Here is a 19,460-nt window from a genome sequence, read left to right as displayed (position 1 = left end):
ATGTCCCTATGTACTCAAATACCTTAAAATATTAGCTATTATATTCAAATTGACACATTTATTTACACTTGTAAGGACATCTGTCACTCTGGCCAAAATCCAAAATCTGGACCTCAGTATTCTCCACTGTAAGAGAAGGGATTGGTGCTCATTATCCAGTTGCTTCCAAAATCTGCAATTCCCAGATTCTATGGTTTTATTTTCCTGCAAATTGCTAAACTGCTGTGATGATTTGATCTGTGTAGGGGTTTTAGAGAACATGTGCTATGACCAAATGACTTGTGTAGAGCTTGGTAACACTCAGAAACACACACATGTACACAAACACACACACACGGGTGGTGGTTGCTAAGCTCCTTGGCCAGGATTACCTGGGTGAAGCACATGTTGATATGATTAGGGACATAGACCATTTAGCAGACACACCCTCTGAGAAAAAGAACCTGGTGCACCTGCTTCATGGGAATAGGATTCATGGGGCTGCCCAAGTGAGAAGCAGCTCAACCACACCTCAGAGAATCTGCCCTTGTGTTTTTTGACTGAAAACCACTCTTCATCTTCTCCTTCAGTAACATTCTAATACTTACGCTGTGCCCCTACAGATGGACATTCCTTTGAGCTTCTTTTTAATTCAGCTCCACCATGTCTGAGGAATAATTACTTAAGGTTCTCTACTACCTCAAGCCCGGTGAATTTTAAGACTACTCTAGAGCCTTCTAAAAAAAATAGTCAGATTATCTCAAACTTACCCTCTCCACTTTTTATAACAATCTGTCCAGTAGTTTTTGTGTGATGTGGCAGCAAACAGAAGCTCAGTTTCATTTTTATAACTGTAAAAGAGACCTGTAAAATAATTGAGGCATAATTTATCTGGAGAAAATGTACTCTTCCTATATGAAGAGTAGACCTAGTGGAATCTTGAAAAAGGTGAAAAAAGAGGATGTATCTGGTAATGATTTTTAAATGAGATGTATTTGACATATAACATTTTGTAAGTTTGACGTTACAACATGTTAATTTGATATATTTATATATTGTAATATGGTTACCACCCTGGTGTTAGCTATAATGTACATAATTATTATTTCTTTCTTTCTTTCTTTTTTTTTTTTTTTTTTGCTAGGGATAATTGAGATTTTGTTCCTTAGCAACTCTGAAGTTTATAATACAGTATTATTGGCTATAATCACTACGATGTGCATTAGCTCTCCAGAACTTATTTATTATTAGTTCCCAGTTTGTACCTTTAAACAATGTATCCCCAATTCCCTCATCCCTCAGCCACTGATGACCACCATTCTGTTCTGTTTTTTAAGTTTGGCCTTTTTTGATTCCACGTATAAATGATATCATACAGTAGTTCTCTTTCTCTGTCTGGTTTATTTCACTTAGCATAATTCCCTTGAGTGCCATCCCTGTTGTTGCGGATGACAAGATTTGCCTTTTACTTATGGCAGAATAGTATTTCATTGTACACACACACACACACACACATACCACAACCCCTTTATCCATTCTTCTGTTGCGGGGCACTTAGATTGTGTCTATATCTTAGGTTATTGGGAATAATGCTGCAATAAACATAGGAGTGCATATCTCTAGCTATCATCTTGGCAAAGATGTAGAGATAAGAGAACTCTTACCCACTGTTGGCAGCAACATAAGTTGGTTCAGGCATTATGGAAAATAGTAGCGAGGTTCCTCAAAAAATTACAAACAGAACTAACATATGATCAAGCAATTTCACTTCTGGGTATATATTCAAAGGAAATAAAAACATGGGTCTAAAGAGATAATGATTTTTTTAAACTTGTTTCAGGAGAGCACAATGATGGAATATTCATGTGGTAAGGTAACTGTTGGAATTGAGAGAAGGTGAACTTCTGAGGTCTTCTCCTGGGCCAAGGTGAAGTGGTCCTCAAGCATCTGCTTACATTAGCTCTTATTTCCAAATCTCCAAAATAACTTGATTAGTACCTGATTATTACCCACCTTAAGTTATCTTGAGAATGAAAAGGCACTGCTTTGGAATAAAGCTAGTAAAATTTATCTTAGTGTGATTGGCAGGGGAGTTAATAAAGTTAATAATGGTGTTAATAAAGATTCTATTGGATCCATGTGGGTTCATGGAAAGAATAGAGAGAAGTGGATGCCCAGGTGTTAGCCATTCCTACTCAGGAAGCTTAACATAAGTTTCCCAGTGCTTGGAAAGGAATATTCTCCATTATAAAATAATACATCGACATTATGTTTTGTAAATCTAGGTCTTGTGAGTTCATCAGTGGGAATTAACTCTGGGTGCACAAAAGAAATGAGTGTCTGCATTTGCAGTGTTGGTAATTAGATTATAAGCAGTGCTAATATCGCAGCTTTATAGCCTTCCTTTCTTTTTCTTATCTTACCTGTTTATAACTTTGACATGACTTGTGCTGGTCAGTTGCTCTATACTGACATAAATGTTGTGTCTGTCAGCTCTTCCAGATTCGTAATCGGGTGAGTAACTGGTTAACTGCATCCTATATTAGTTTTTCAATAGCAGGCCTGCCACCATGTAGAAGAAAATCAGCAATGTTATGAATAAGGACATTAAAAATTTGGTGCCATCACTGATTCATGGGCTCCTTGTGCAATTGCAGCCTTGTTGCAATTAAGCACATGTTGAATAACACAGTTGAATAGATGGGAGTTGAGAGACACTTTGAGTCTTGAAGACCCATTATAATCCATGGAAGTAAGGAAGAAAGCCATCAGAAGAAATGGAAATTATTAAAAGGTACAAGCGCTCATAGGCAGGATCAGTGTGTATAAAGATTTTATTTACCATTTTTTAAATGACAAAATTTGACCAGAATTAAATTTTTCGAGCTATATACTTAGCATTCAGTGGCCGGTCAGTAAATTTCCTAATGGCCGATTAGGAATTTGAGTCTAAATAAGCAGAAAAACAGAATCACTCCCGGGAATTTGAACCAAATATTAGATTTATACCACCATTTTGCTTCTTTAAAGAAATAGAGGATTGTTTTTGCTATTATGAGAATAATTTTCATGCTTTGGGATTATGCATAGCTGCTAATTATACCCTTTTGATATTAAATTTGTTTTTGCTGTGACAATAATTGAAATCTATGCTGAAGGTTTTTAAACTCTTTATATAAATACACAACTCCTCTGAGCCTCAGGTCCTTCATTAGAAAAAGAAAAGGGTTGAACTAGTTTTTCTTTTGGGATCCTTCCAGTTTAAGAATTTTGTGACCCTCTAAATATCCTTTCAACTCAGGTGTGTCAAGGATCATATTTTATTGGAACTCTCAATAATTTCTTAGGCTATAAAATTAAGTCTAAGGAATTATAATTAACATCTTTTTTTTTTTTAACTTTCTTCATTCTTCTCATTTAGCTCCTTAATTTGAAATGTGAACACCTTTCTTAGTTGAACATAAAATAAGACCTTGCTCTTCAATGAACTGTTTCTATTGCTTTTGATTCAGGTTACAGGTAACATTTTCTTGACCTTCAATTTGGGAGTTTCCTCTTCTCTTCAGTCATATTGAAAATGAACCTTACTTTTCCTTCCCTGAGAAAGTTATCCCTTGGAGTTCAGAGTTAGAAGGGTCACCTCAGATTCAAGTTTAACAAAGTTACTGTAGAGAATATAAAATCTCAGGGAGAAGTAGAATGAACAAATCAGTCCAGAGAATTAGAATAAAATCCCCAGCTGATCAAGTGCATGGCAGTTACAATCACAAGTAGTAGAATCACCTTTCAAAACATGATCATGCCAAGCCCCACCTAATCTATCAAGTTTTAAGACAGTTCAGTATGATTTCCAAGCTTTGCCATAACTGCATAATATAATTCAGTTAGGCAGTGATTTTCACTTTCCTCAAATTTGGCTTGAGCATGAAACTTTTGTGTCTGGGCAAGATCCTGACTTAGAAAGAGAATAAGGCTGCAGCCATTTTCAAAATTACCTTCCCACCATGATTCTGTGGAGACTTCATAGCTGGGAAATCTCTTCTATTTGGAACTTTTAAGCACAGAGTTTACTCTAGTCAGGGTTTCTTTTACCCCAAGTTACTGTTTAGGTGAAATTTTCTTCAATACAATGAAAATATCAGCCTGGTGCTGGAGATGAAAGTAGTTTCTTTCAGAATTGAAAGAAATTCTTAAGGCTTATCTGGAAATGCTATGTGAAGAGGAGGGGGAGGGAGGCCTGTCTCCCTGAATAGGGTCATCTCAGCAACAGCGAAGTCTCCTGTGTGTGAATGAGATTAGCTAATGAAACAGTATCATGGCCGGAGATTACTTTGTACCTCTCTAAAGTTCAGCCACATTCCCCCCCCCCCCTTGTTTGTGAAATTCCATTATAGGAATCACTGCCTGCTTCAGAGATAAGTGAAACCATTATGGGTGGAGGAAGAAAAGGCATTTGAACCTTGAAGAATTGTAATTGGTGCTGGTGAGTGAAGGTGAACAAGAAGCCATAAATGTTTCAAGTGAAAACATTAATGAGCTTGGGGCTAAATGTAGATGATGGGGGGAGGGATGCCTCACATCTGTTGATGCAGTAACTTTTTCTCCCTTAACAAGTGGATTCATTTCTTTAGTAGTATTAAACCCAGCCTATAATGTTTGAAAAATTTAAATGTTTAAATTATTTAAATTTAAATTTAAATGTTTAAATGTTTAAATTTTGTTTCTTGACTAATAACTGAGTCAAATAGGTTTTATAGTTAAAAATAAGCAAAATAACACAAAAATTAGATCACTGCATGAAATGGGGGCACGTGAGTGCGTATGAAGTGTGTATACCTTTATTGGTAGATCATTTTGTTCCATGACTGAGGCTATGCTGGCTTAGTCTTCTTCAAATATTTTTCTTCCAAGAATGTTCAGACTGTGTTGTTGATCCTTTGAATGAACAGTTGGCCTTCCATTTACAAAGAAACTTCAAAAATATTTCATGGCCAAAGTTTGCTGCCCTCATGAATGTATGATAATAATGTCAAGAGTGTCTCAGAAATATCTTTCAGCATTTCTGGAAGAACAAACAGCATGACCCATTGTGGGTAGTGTTGTACAGACAGGCAGCACTTTGTATGAATACTTCTACACAACAAGGATTAGTATATATGACACAGCAAAAGAACATAGTCTTTAAAGACAAATGGTTCTGCATTCAAAACCTGGCTCTGACACCCTTTTGTGCTGTGTGACCTTGGACTTGTTATCCTGACTCTATGAATATCAGTTCATCATTTGTGAAATTTTATTTTTGGTGAGGATTGATGACATACTTCAGATTCTAGAAAAATGTCTAGCACATAAACCCCCCAAATGATAACGATTGCAGTGAATTCTTTGTTACCCAGCGTCTATTAAGTAGGATTTTAGAAAAACTGTGACTTCCTGCACAGTCATCAAGCACTGATAATTTATGCTTCTCTTGATGACCCTGAAATGCATTCTGAATAATTAGAGAAAGATTAAATTATAATCAGTTTAGTTTCAGTGTTAAGTGTATTTTAATTTATTCTCATTCTTTAAAAAATTTGTAACCCTACTGCATGTGGTAACAATTAACAAAAAATATTTGATTAGCTGGAGCACTCTGCTTCCTGACTGTCAGACTAATGAAGAGTTTATTGTATATTGTTGGAACTCAAACTCTGCCCTACAGATTAAACTGGGCATTTGCTGGATAGATTCGCTTCACACGGGTCTGATATTCATTCTCAGACCCAACGTGTTGACTTATTGTCTGTAGGGAAGTTCTGGAATTAGTCCTCCAATATCCTTAAACAATACTCTATAGAACACCCTGTTTTCATTTTTTTTTTTATCACAAGGTCATAATTCTGGTCATCCAGTCTGATTTTGTGCACATGAGTAACTAAATCTGGCCTTGAGGGTTGTCTGTTCTTTTCCTACAGATTTCTAGAGATGAACATCACAACTGACATTAGTAATCAATCTAGCTTGGTGTTTCATCAACCTTTACTCTTATCCAATCATGTTTTAGACTTATTTTTATTGGGCTTTTTAGGCGATATAACCTTCCTGATGAAAACTTCACAGGCATTTTATCATTTCTGTGGTCTTTTGAACTTCCCACATTCTCTCCCCCTCATCTCCACACCCCCCCAACCACCCCACATAAGGTCATATGCTACTTTAAAAGATGGCTTAACAACTGACTTGAGTTAAAAATAGTCTCCTCAAAAAATTATCTCTATTATTGTCCCTTTGTGGTGATCTCAGTTAATAAGGTTCATTTTCAGGCAAGCAGATTGATTTTAGTTATTTAATTGATCACCATAAGACATAGTATTCATTGGTTTCTCTCTGTCCTCATTCTACCTGTCTTTAAATTCCTTCCTTGCCCTGAAATCCCTCTTCCAACACAACCAGTCTTTTCTTCCATAATGTCTTTCACATCCTCAGTACTTATTTACATGAGTTCAACAGTGGCAGTAGAAGGAGGCTGATTGTCTGCCTTAAAGGGAGAGCAAAGCTAACAGAAAAATAGCTGGTGAAGATCTCATTTTGCTTTCCAAGATCGGGCAACTCTTGGCCCTGGAGTGAAGGCAGGATTAGCAAGGTACTTCTTTCAAAATGTCGATGTCTCCCTTGGTAATGTCAGGGCGAGCACTAGGATCCAGAAGCCTGGATCCATAGCCAGAAAGCAACAATTAGCGTCCTACTGTAATCCTGTGATTTCTCTGAGACTCAACTCACTAGGTAGCTGTCCTTCAGTTGGTAAGGTAAGTTTCATGTTATTGTGTGTAATTTCACCCCAAAGTGATTTTTTTTTCCTCATTATATAGACATATATTAAAAGCCAGCAACTCAATGGTATCACCATCACTGCTTCTTTAGCTATACTGAACTTTTATCTCTTTAACTACCACAAACATGTTTCATGTTTGACAGACCATATTTGCATTATAGGGCTATTTTGAATCTTTTGGGAACGATGGGTTTGAACTTTGGTATATCAGAGTGGCTAATTGCAATGTTTTATTAAATAGGCTTTTGTAACAAAATGTGACATTTTCCCAAGTATAGTGTAAGACCACTTGGCAGAACAAATGAATATATGTTAATATAAATGTAATGCTAAAACTTAAGAACATTCACAACATTGAAGTTTAAATATCTTTACTAGCTTTCCACACCAATAAACCTTTAGTCACAAAAATGTCATATTAAATATTTGTGGTGGTCAGTAGTTGAAAGGTGTTTATTTGATGTATCTTATTTTTTTGACTTTTGACATTCCTAATGGTCTTATAAATATGTGTAATTGTATTCACCTGAAGTCTTTTATTACTTTCCTTTTATTTAAGGGAGATTGCTTCTTGAAAAAATTATCGTTAACACGAGCAACGTTAAATTTGTTGTTGAGAATAATGGTAGGAAGAACAGTTAAGTAATGCCAGTTTAAGCTTGTTGTTAATGCCAGTTTAAGTATTAATTTTGGTCAGTTATTGAAGATTGGCCATTTTATTATATTCAGGCTCTAGATAAAAAGAAATACTAGCTCGTAAAGGTGAAGGAGGGAAAAGAAGAGGGAATGCAAACATTCTGCTCATAGATTGTTGACATAAAGGTTGGAAACTAGCTTGTAGTGTCCTGACAGCCAGGTCAAAGAGGACTTAGCATTAGTTACCTTAATTTCAAGTTGTGCTCTGTGGAGTCTCGGGTTCCATGGATATATCTTTGGGGACTGTTAGTTTGTACAGAGGGAGGGTGAGAAAATGGGGCTCCAGGGCACCTCAGCTTTTATTGGTTGTATATATTAGGAATCCATAAAAATTTTAATTTGAAAGGAAAACTCTGTTGCTAAAAAAAGAAAAATTGGAAAGCCGCTGAATAATAGGGAGCTCATTATCAGAGGGGAAGCAACATAGTAGCTCCTTTGGGGAAATGAAGCTTAACTGCCTTTCTCTTTCACTTAAAAAAAAATTATTTCAAACTTACAGAAAAATACAGGTAACTGTGACCCAGTGTAACTGTGTAACTGTGACCCAGATTTAACAAGTGTTCATATTTTGCCACATGTATTTTACATTAAAAAATTAATAAAATCGACCCTGATGAAACCCCTTCGTACCCCTCTTGTCCAGATCTCCTTTGCTCCCTCCCTGACCTTAGATAACCCAGATCCTGAGGCTGATGAGTGTCTGTGTGGGCACAAGATACACATCTGGCTACAAATGTATGTTTCCATAACCCATTTGTATATTGTTTTGTGCGTTATACCATTGACACAATAGCTTCACACTATACATACCCGTTTTCAACAGTACATTCTTGAAGACTTACTGTGTTTATAATTTTAGCTTTAACTCATTATTTTTAATGGATCTATGGTATTCTGATCTATGAACATACCACATTTATTTATTCATCTCTGGCTGGAGGATATTTGGAGTCTAAATGATGGACATTTTTGTTTTGTTTTGTTTTTTGTTTCACAAACAGTATTGCACTGAATATCCTTGAGAAGTTCATGTTTGAAAGGCATTTCTTACATGGGAGTTTATGAAGCAGACCTGCTAGCCCACCTGGTGTCTTTGTACCATATAGAATGAGGTTCCCTTTCCTTGAAACACTTTACATTTCCTGGGAAATGGTCTCAAAGACTAAGCAAATGTGTAATCACTTCATTTTGAGGGTGTCCTCCCTACTTTCGCAAAGTAGAACTTGCATGATCATAGCAATCACCCTGTATGCAGGGGAACCCATACTAAGGAAACCCGCAGAATATAGAGTTTGGGAGGACGAGTGTGCTTAACACGTCGGCAACTGTGATCTAAATCAAAGATTTATGCTTAGTATTTACATGAGATCTTTAACAGCCGAAGTCAGGGGCTGGGAAAAATTGTATTTCCCTCAGAGATAATACGTTGCAAATGAGGAGCCCAGGGAAGATATATAGGCTTCCTCTCTTTTCCAGGTCACAGAGGACCAGCAGCAGGGTCAAGTGATATTGTATAGAGGTGTTATTGTCCAGAACACTGCCCTCAGGCCCCTCCTATGTAGACACATATACAACACAGGCTCCTACCAGGCTTCTTCTGCTAACTCAACACTATGGTATAAGAGAAGGCAAGCTCTCCAGGGAAGGCTTAGATGTCTTTGCTCTGGGAAAGAAGTTTGGATTGTATTGGACTGAGGTGCCATCATGTGAGACTCCCACAGAGGCTGGAGGTACAAGTGCCAGTACACTGAAATGCATTCATGGAAAGTAACTCACTGGCTGGCTTTGCTGGAGGGGAAAACAATCCCACAAGAGGCAGTGCAGTGTGCCCTCTATTGTTTATGAGAGTTTAGGAGGGACAGACTCTGCCCTGCTTTTGAAATCTTAAAAGCATATTTGCTTTGCAAGGTCCTTGTAACTAGACGTTGCATAACAGTCTAGCAGGAAACTCTTATCTGCCTGAAGTTCCCTTCGTCTTGACCCTGTCCCAGGCAACGATGAAATCATTTCATCAATGATTTGGGTAACGAGTTGAGGGAATGCATTTCCAGTTTGCTGATGACAAAAAGTTCATTAGGGAAGAGAGCAAAAACAAGCTTGCTGCTACTTTTATGGTGGTTTGTTCATTTTCATCAAACAGGTCTTAGCTTAAATTTCACCTCTTCACAGACGCTTTCCCTGAGGAGCCAACTAATGTATGACCTTCATTTCCAATCAGTTTCTACCTGTTTTCTTTATCCAAAATAGTATTTCTTAGTTGTTTAATGGTTTCCTGACACATCTCCATAGACTATAAGCTTGATGAGAGAAGGGACCATGCTTCCCTGATGGTTTCTGCGCCCCCATGCCCAGGACATAGTATAGTTCCTGGCACATAATAGGAACTTAATAAATCTTTTTTTGATTGAATGAAAGTCATGGGAATCATTGAAGAATATTAGGCAAGGAAGTATCATGATCATATTCCTGGTTCAGAAATGAAATCTGGAGGAATAAAAGCCTAGTATGCATTATTGAAAATGCTTTATGGAAGAAAACATGTGTGTTGTAATTTTTTAAAATATTTACTCTACTTGTATTCGTGGTATCAGATCTCCTGATTATAAGGTATAATAACATCACTCTTAATTTTGCCTGGAATATTATCTTCCATCCTTGGCACCGTTGAACATTGACATTAATATTAACAACCCAAGTCATACCCGGAAGATATTGTCTAAGATGATCTCCTAATAGGGCAAGGGCTTTTATTTTTTTTTTTTAAATTCTTAAAGAACTATCAGGTATGAGACTAAAAAGATTCATTTTGTGTTTCTGGGGAGGGCAGAACTCAGGCCAGTGGGGGCCCATTCATGAAAGCAAGTTTCAGTTTAACATAAGACACAGCTTTCGAACAATTAGTGGGGCTGAATAAGGGAATGCATGTCCTCAGGAGATCATTAGATACTTGTCAATAGATGGCATGAAAGCAGATGCCAGATGCCCATCTGTCAAAGACGCTGTTGAGAGGACGTCTGCCCCATGTGGGAGGGTCATTCCACAAGTGTGTGCAATTGCCTCATATTTATTGGGTATCCACAGTGCTCTTGCTTCCATGGAGGATACAGAAATATATAAGGCACAGCTGCTGTCTGGACATGATCACCTTCCAATCCTAAATTCTGTGAATTTCAGGCAGTTTTAGCCAAGGACCTAATGGAATTTTCACATCCTCCACATTAGAGCAGTCTGAAGTTATGAAATCCCCAAACATCGCTAACCTACTGGTCACACTTAACCTTATGGCAGCAGGATGAACATGGTGCAGAATACCACTCCATAGCCAAGTCCTGCTTGTGTGCCCCAGCTGAAGCCCTGGCTTTGCTTTTGTGACAGTAAAGATTCTAGCAAATGAAAGTTAGTTTCTTTTCTTTGGTTCACTTCTCTTCTGGTTTTGAAAGTTTAATATGAGTTCAGAGCTCAGGATGACATGTGTTGGCTTTATTTAATCAAACTTTGTCAAGATAAATATTTTTGCATTAGAATTGGATCTCTGTGATTCTCACCAATGACAAAAACATGAATTATAAAGTAGAGACTTTACTGAATTATAAGTAAGCACACTTAATTCTTTAAAGTCATATCTGCCCCAATCAATCACAAAGTGTTTGACTTGGAAACTTCCTTCTGCACAGTAGAGAACATTAATAAATAAACGTCTGGATGGAACAGTTTGGGGGGTTAGATCTGGATATGGTAATGACCTAACATTTTGGTTTGAATTCTTTGGTCTCTGTCAATGACATGAAGTTGGCTGTTGATGTGGGAAACAAAGGCAGAAGAAAAATTATTAAATTTCCTTACTATCTACAGCCCACTGACAAGTCTTTGAAACAGGCAGAGTGACATTGCTCTAGGGACTTAGCAGCCTCAGTGTTAATACTTTGCTAAGGGCACGAGGCAATCCTGGCCCAACCCCCAGAATCCTGTAAGCCTACTTTAACATATAAAAATTCCTGAGGCACCTGGGTGGCTCAGTCAGTTAAGTGTCTGCCTTCGGCTTGGGTCCTGGAACAGAGACCTGCATTGGGTTTCCTGCTCAGCAGGGAGCCTGCTTCTCCCTCTCCTTCTGCCTGCAGCTCCCTCTGCTTGTGTGCTTTCTCTCTCTCTCTCTGCCTCTCTCTTTCTCTCTCTTTGTGTCAAATAAATAAATAAAAATATTTTTAAAAATTTTAAAAATTTAACATATAAAAATTCCTTTGGAAACTTTATTTCTACCCCCTAAGATACATGTTGGCAATCATTCCCCAAACATATGACCCAACAATATGCAGTTGAAGGATCTCATGACTGAATTTTTATTAAGCAGCAATAAATGACCTTTCCTAACAATAGCTAGCCCCCTCAGGATCCTGGAAACCTTGTTTCCAATATACCTAGGTGGGATGGGGGTGCTTATAGTATCCTTAACCCCTTCCCAACTTGCAGGTATATAAATGGGCCACTCCTCATGAACCCAGTGCAGCACTTTCTGCCCACACTTCCTGTCCACGCGCTTTACTAAAACCAGCTTTTTGCAAGAATTCTTTCTTGGACATCAGGTTTGAACCCTAACGTCTTCTCCTACATCAGCTGTCACATGGATGTAGCCTCTCTCTCTTTTACACACTTCAGAAATAAGTGTCTTGGAACCTCATTAATGTAGGTAATATCTGCCATAGTTACTGAGTCACATGTCATCACAGATCTGAGGGATTAATATGCTTCCTTTGGCTATTTAACAGAACCTTGACCCTGAGTAGATTCATAGCCCCAGATACTTAATGTTTGATTTCATACTATGTTTGTTAGTAAATATACAAGGCTTTCATGAACAGTCCTTAAAAAATATTCCTTTGCTATATATTCTGGAGACTTAGTTATTTCCTCCATTGGCCAAAGTCTCTTTATCTGTGCTTACTTTTCATTTGTTGACCTTGAAGTTAATCCAGATTAAAATTACGTTCTCCAAATGTAGTTCAGATTAACATATTCTGAGTAAAGGATATAGTACAGAAGGAGCTCTTAAGGGAGACAGCCTTCCCAAGCCATTGCTTTGAAGTCTCTAAGAATGATTTGCCAGAAGGGCCTCGAGTGTCCATTTAATATTTATGCAAAGACTTTTAAAGGATCTTAGCTGGAAAAGCAAAAAAAAAAAAAAAAAAAAAAAGGGAATTAAAAATATTAAAAAAGAAGTTTGTATATTCTCAGCAGGAAGAAAACATTGCTCCTACATTGCTACCCCACTTTTTGTAAAAAAATTTTATTTATTTTTTGAGAGAGAGCAAGAGAGCACAGGTTGTGGGTGGGAAGGGGAGGAGGAAAGAGGGAGAGGGAGCAGCAGACTCCATTGAGTGGGGAGCTCCATCCCAGGACCCTGAGACCCTGAGATCAGGACCTGAGTTGAAGGCAGATGCTTAGCTGACTGAGCCACCCAGGAACCCCTACATTACTCCTTTTTAATAGTCTAGTTTTGGCTCACTTTAGAGCAAAGTTTTGGAGCACTCCTTCTTAATCTTGGCCCTAACACTGGGGAGATTAAACAAATACACTTGAATTCCACCTCCAGTCGGGGGTGGGGAATATATGTGTGTTTGTGTACATATATATATATATATATATATTTTTTTTTTTTTTTTTAATTAACATCATCATCTCATGTAGTGATTCTTTTTTTTTTTTTTTTCTTTGAATTGATTTATTTGACAGAGATCACAAGTAGGCAGAGAGGCAGCAGAGAGAAAGAAGAGGAAGCAGACTCCCTGCTAAGCAGAGAACCTGATGCGGGCCTGGATCCCAGGACCCTGGGACCACGACCTGAGCCAAAGGCAGAGGCTTTAACCCACTGAGCCACCCAGGCACCCCTCATATAGTGATTCTAATTTAGTTCAGACTTTATTGAGATGTAATTGATGTATAACATTGTATAATTATAAGGTATACAAGGTGATGGTTAGATGTATGTATATATTATGAAATGATCACCACAGTAGAGTTAATGAACACCTCCATTAACTCATGTAATTACCTTTTTTTTTTTTTTTTTTTTTTGAGGTGAGAACATTTAGGTTCTACTCTTTGGAACTTTCAAGTATGTAATATAGTATTGTTTATTGTGGTCATCATGCTGTACATTAGATCCCTAGAACCTACTCATCTTGTAACTACAGGTTTGTGCCCTCTGACCAACATCTACCCACTCCCTTCACCTGACATGTCCTGGCAACCATCATTCTATTGTTTCTATGAATTTGGCTTTTTTTTTTAAGTTTCCACATATAAATGAGATCATACAGTATTTATTTTTCTTTGTCTGACTTATCTCACTTAGCATAATGCCCTGAAGTGCATCCATGTTGTTGTAGTTGGCAGGATTTCATTTTTTCTCAGAGCTGAATGATATGTGATTGTATATGTATACCACATCTTTATCCATTCATCTATGGATGGGCATTTAGGTTGGTTCCATGTCTTGGCTATTATGAATAATGCTGCAATGGACAAGAAAATGAAAAACAGAAATTCTAATTTAGTGTCTGGGGTGTTGTCTGGGCATTTGGGACTTTACAAGTTCCCCAGGAGATTCTAATGTACAGAGAATGCTGAGAATCACTATATATATTTTTTGAAATATTCTATATGAATATGAGAATTGGGAGAATTAGATACATGTGCTCACACTGACAGTTTACCTAAAATCATGAGAAATCTTTGGAGAATACCTTTAATTTTAATTTAATTTAGCTTATTTATTTATTGGAGAATATCTTTTAGATGCAGCTTCTGTTTACGTCCTTAGGATGCAGTTCTAGATGGAAAATTACTGGGTCAAAATTTTGCCCTTTAATGTGTTTAGATATATCTTTTCAAATTGATTTGTAGAAAATAACTTTTTTTCCTTAATTCTTGTTAAGATACCTGTTTAGCCATGTCTTCAACAATACTGAGTGCTGTCTTTAAAACAGACACATACATGCAACATACACTTTGCTAATTTGACATTCTATTTGCATGTATGTTTTCATTTATATTTAATTTCAAAGAAGACCAAATGTTTTATTATTAGTTATTTGAATTTCTTGTCTGAGGTGTCTGTTCATGTTACTTGAACATCCTGTTGTGGTTTTCATGTTTAGCATGTGTTTTAAGAAAATAATAGCCATTATAATAAGTGAATGTCATTTCCCCTGTCCATCCCCAGAAAGTACTTAGAAACAATACTGATTCCAATATATGGGGTAAAGTCTTCAATTCTATTTATATCTTTAAACATCTGACTTATTTATTATAATCTTAGATGCAGTTTTACAGATTTTTAAAAGCTAAAATGAAAATTTGAGGTGTCATTAAGTAAATGACCTCATACGGAGCTTTCTAAAGGAGGATGAAGTGAGAGAGAAAGGAACTGGGATGCTCTGGTTCCATGAAGCATGGTTTAAAATCCAAAGTTTAGAGCTTTTCCTTTCCTCTTCATGCTAATGGAACACTTTGTTACCATTTCATTGTAACTTTATTTGCCTCCAACATCAGCAAATCAAGTGGCCCATAGCTGCCTACTGCTGCAGAGATATATACATTCTGGAAGCCCATTATAAATTTAGTAATGGTGATGAAGAAAAACACACTGCTTGTTACATCCTAATTAAGCCCAAAGTTGTTTTTATGATTCCTTAAATGTAGGCCAAATTTTGCTTTAATCTCACAGACATATCCCAAATCAGAGGCAAACATAACTATATTGCATTATCTTTTTCTGGCTATACATGATTTATGTCCTCTCCGGGTGAAAATATGTTCCCATGATTTTGCTATTGTGATAAATTGAAGGTGTGATATTACAAACTAGGATTGGGAACAAGAAAGACTATGAAAATTAAAGTTTCTGTTTACATACAGTATTCTTTTTTAGTTGTCACTGATTTTTTTTGGTCAATAATCAAGGTGTCTCTGTATAAAAAATGCTGCAACATGACAATTTTCCAAACCTTCGTTTTATTTCCTTTGCTTATTTTATGATGATGCCTTTACTTCCTTGATGTGCCTTTTCCTTTTCTTCATTTACTCTTCTGTGTTCACTGCTATTTTTTTTTTTTTTTTTACCTTAATGCCCTTTCCATTTTAAAATGGGCAAAGTATAAGGCTTGAGGCTCAATTCAGCCTGGCTTGGAATAGCTTTGTATAAATAAGAGAATTGTGTTTTATGCTATTCAATCTTAAGGAGTAAAAATGACTTTCACTTTAGTGAAGAGAAGCATCACCATGTTTTAAAATTATAGGCTTTTAGGGCTGAGAGGAACCATGGAAATCATTGAGTCCATCCTTCTTGTTTTATGGATTAAAAGTGATCATGCAATCACTCTGTCATAGGTAAACTGTTCCCTGTACTCACGGGCATGCTTCATATATCCTGCCCACCTTTCTCAGATTAAGTTGAGCCAGAGGTAGTCTGAAATATATTAGTTAAGAGTGTAAGTTTGAGGTTAGACAGACATGAGTTCAAACCAGTTCTCTATCTCTCACCTTCTAGATCTAGGACAAGTCATTTTACTTCGCTGAGTTTTAGTTTTTTTTCAGTAAAATAAGGCTAATTGTATCAACCACATCAAGTCATTATATGGACAGAATTATGTGGTGTGTGCAGACTATTTTATTCAGTGCCTGGTACAAAGTGAGCATATAAGAAATGGAACTTGCTTTTATTAATATCCTGCTTTTTGTCCGTCTCTTTGTCTCGACTGTGAGTTCTCAGCCCTGTTCATCACCATGTCCTGTTCATCCTCTGTATGTACGTCCTTTAAATTGGCACAGAATCTTATTCCATAGCAACTCCTTACTAATAATGACTTGAGGCTGAAATCTTGGGGTTATTCGTCTTTTCTCTTTCTTTTGTCTCTCCCTTCTCTTTTATCTAGAAATACCTAGGTATGAGGGGCCGATATTTTCCTGGACTAATGACATAGGCTCTTAACTGGTTCCCCATTTCTCTGTCTTACAGCAGCAGAAGTTATCCTCTAAAACGTAAGTCAGATCATATAAATATCCTGCTTAGAGCTCTTTAATGGTTTTCTATTTCACATAGCATAATAGTGAAAACCTTTCTTTTTCAAACTCTTGAATCTTCTCTGCTATTATTCTCTCTGCCTCATTCCACTCCAGCAATACTTGCCTTCTTACTAGCTGTTCCTCAACTCTCCTAGCACATGACTGCCTCGAGTGAAGATTTTTAAAGAAAGGTCATTGAAGTCCGTCCACATATTTTAGACTCTGTCTACTTACTTTCATATAGGAATAGATGTGGCTTAAAACAAAGTTAACATAGTCAATTAGATGGTTTAGTAACAAAGGCGTCACACTAAAGGAAGTTGACTCTTTAGGCATCTGAGCTGGGAAACCGATTAAGACACTCACAATGTAGATGTAAGATTGCTTAACTGAATTCACAGGACTTTTGTCCTGGTTAGCCCCTTTCTTCTTTAGATTTCAGTCTTTAGCTAACGTGTTTCCCTCCTATTTTATTGTCTGTGGTTTCTTTCTTAGCCCAATACACTATTTGTTCTAGTTTTCTGGCTGTTTATCTTGCTGAGATTTTAGTTAGTTCATCCCAGATGCAGCATAGGTTACCCATTACCGGACTCTCGATCATCTCTGTATAGTTTCTTCTTGGGCAGCTCTGCCTGAGGGTGGCTTGAGCCCCACATGGCTGGCTCAGAGTGAAGCATGCAAATATCCCAAAACATACCTAGAATAATTCCTGTGACTGAGCATTACATTTACTGTTGAGTCACTCATCAGCCAGGACGAAAAAGGAAAATACCATGGGCTGTATAATTTTCTTTACCCAACAAAAGCATACATGCCAGTTCTTCAAGAACCCAAACAGTATAATCTCCTCATACCAAAATTAACACTTGACTGTCTGGACATTATCAGCAACTTACTGTGTGTCATGTAAAAATGAGAACTCAAGTTAAGTTGACAATTTATTAAATTAGTATTTCACTTTCTCTACATTGAAATTCTATGTGAAATCTTAGGATCATTGTAATAAGGAAATGGAAGACCCATCAGGGTAACTATAATTTGATTACAAATTAGAGCATTTTACCTTTGAAATGCAATGAAAAATGTCTACAATTTATGGTGGAGGGAGGACATCAGCTGGAATTGGCTATATTTACAAATTTAGTTCACTTAATAACAACCGTGGAGGCGAAAGATGACTTTTTGTGGATATAGTGATAACTTTGATGGTCTTTTGGGACCATTGTGGTGCAATAGAAAGAAACTGAGATTTAAACCAAGAATCCTGGGTCCTGTTTTTGTCAAAAACATGTGACCATAAATGAGTCACTTGATTTCTTTGAGATTCTTTGTCATCACTTGTACAATGAGGACTCACTACAGCTCTTAAGTTCCATATGATGTTTTGACTTTTGACTACTTTCAAAGAAGGGACCCTCAAATTTCAACACATAAACACATCTCCCAAGCTTCTAATTGGAGTGGAGGCTAATCCTTTACAATGAAGTTGACTTTCCTGACTACCATACATTGTTGTTGTGGTTTGAAGGCATGAGCAAAAGGGACAACACCTAGAGAGTCCATCCAGACAGCTGGGAAGGACCCTTCAGAGGACATTATCTTAGCCAGAGATGGCTCTGCTCCTCCACAGTACTTGTTCAGAAAATGAAGTGTTGGGGTGCCTGGGTGGCTCAGTGGGTTAGGCCACTGCCTTCGGCTCGGGTCATGATCTCAGGGTCCTGGGATCAAGTCCCACATCGGGCTCTCCGCTCAGTGGGGAGCCTGCTTCCTCCTCTCTCTCTCTCTCTCTGCCTGCCTCTCTGCCTACTTGTGATCACTCTCTGTCAAATAAATAAATAAAATCTTAAAAAAAAAAAAAGAAAATGAAGTGTTTGTTGTCAGTATTCCCAGAGTATATCAGTTTTTCATGTAATAGACCCATATTTAGCAACTTGCAAGACACTGATAGATAAAACCAAATGCCAATTTATTAATTTATGACTTGAAATACAACTGTCAAGGACACAAGATAGCAATTAATCAACACATTCTCTTTCAGGAAGAAAGCTGTAAGTGAAACAAAGAAAAGCTTAAAAGCTGGCTAGGTGATCAAGGTATAGCAAGGACTAAAAGCATCTTGTAGCCTGATGCACCCATCTCTAATATGATGCTATTCCTCCAAGGTTGGGGATGGGGGTGGAGAGGCACAAAAAACTGTACTAGTTAGTTGTCTAGGGCTTCTAGTCCCTGAATGTGCTGAGCACACATTTGATCCCAAATTCTGCCCAATTCCTATGTTTTCATGACTGAACTTCTTTCTCTTGCTATATCTCCTCTTTAGGTATAACCACACCTTCATTTTGACTCTGGTCAGCTTTGTTCTGTACTGGGGGACAGGGGGACTCTGTTGCTTAAGACCATCTCTGCAGTTGTCTGCTATCACCCATTTTAATACAGCAAGGCTCTTCCGATTCACTGAGCACTGGGCATGCCTTTTGTTCCCTTGTGTTCCACCCACATTGTACTGCATGATTCTCCCTCCTGTGTATTTTGGCAGTAACAAAAGGAATTCTCTCCAGGATCTGCATTCCCAGGATGTGAGCTATCTCTGGGCTAAATGCTAGGGGAGGGTAGAGGAGGATTAGAAGGATGGAGGTGGAGCAAAGTGTGAGGGGAGTGGCTACTCCCAAAGCCAGATCTTTTGTCTTTGCTTTGTCCTTGCTGGGCTCCAGCCAGGGAGAAGGAATGTTTGGTATTTAGCAACACTCACAGTAGTCTGGAGCTCTCTTTTTTGCAGACCTTGAATATTTCTCCCCTTCCCCCAGGGAAAACAGGATTCTCAAGAGTAAAATGAATTATCTCCTTGGCTAATTAGCTAGGATATAACAAAATTCTCTGGAGGATCATCCCATCTGAGAATTTCTATAATGTA

The 19,460-nt window shown here is 37.5% G+C and overlaps 1 protein-coding gene across 4 annotated transcripts in view; it reads left to right on the top strand.

Annotated features, from left to right (window-relative positions):
- Nucleotides 1–19,460, top strand: part of LOC309863228 (cytosolic beta-glucosidase) — a 116,314-nt gene that overhangs the window by 59,699 nt on the left and 37,155 nt on the right. The window contains exon 5 of one of the 4 annotated variants that reach the window (XR_014310938.1): nt 4,374–4,462. The exons of 2 other annotated variants lie outside the window; for them this stretch is intronic. Coding sequence is in view for 1 of the 2 variants with exons in the window: in XM_082727743.1 (XP_082583869.1) it covers nt 13,217–13,356 (140 nt within the window). In the remaining variant the exon portion in view is untranslated. Of the gene's footprint in view, nt 1–4,373; nt 4,463–13,216; nt 15,406–19,460 lie in introns of those variants that run through there. One more of the 4 variants, XM_082727743.1, reaches the window with a different exon arrangement.

Source organism: Mustela nivalis (assembly GCF_964662115.1).
Source record: "Mustela nivalis genome assembly, chromosome: 4".
In the NCBI taxonomy this organism is placed as follows: domain Eukaryota; kingdom Metazoa; phylum Chordata; class Mammalia; order Carnivora; family Mustelidae; genus Mustela; species Mustela nivalis.
Note: the sequence above shows the minus strand (reverse complement) of the source record. Positions and strands in the feature narration are given on the sequence as shown.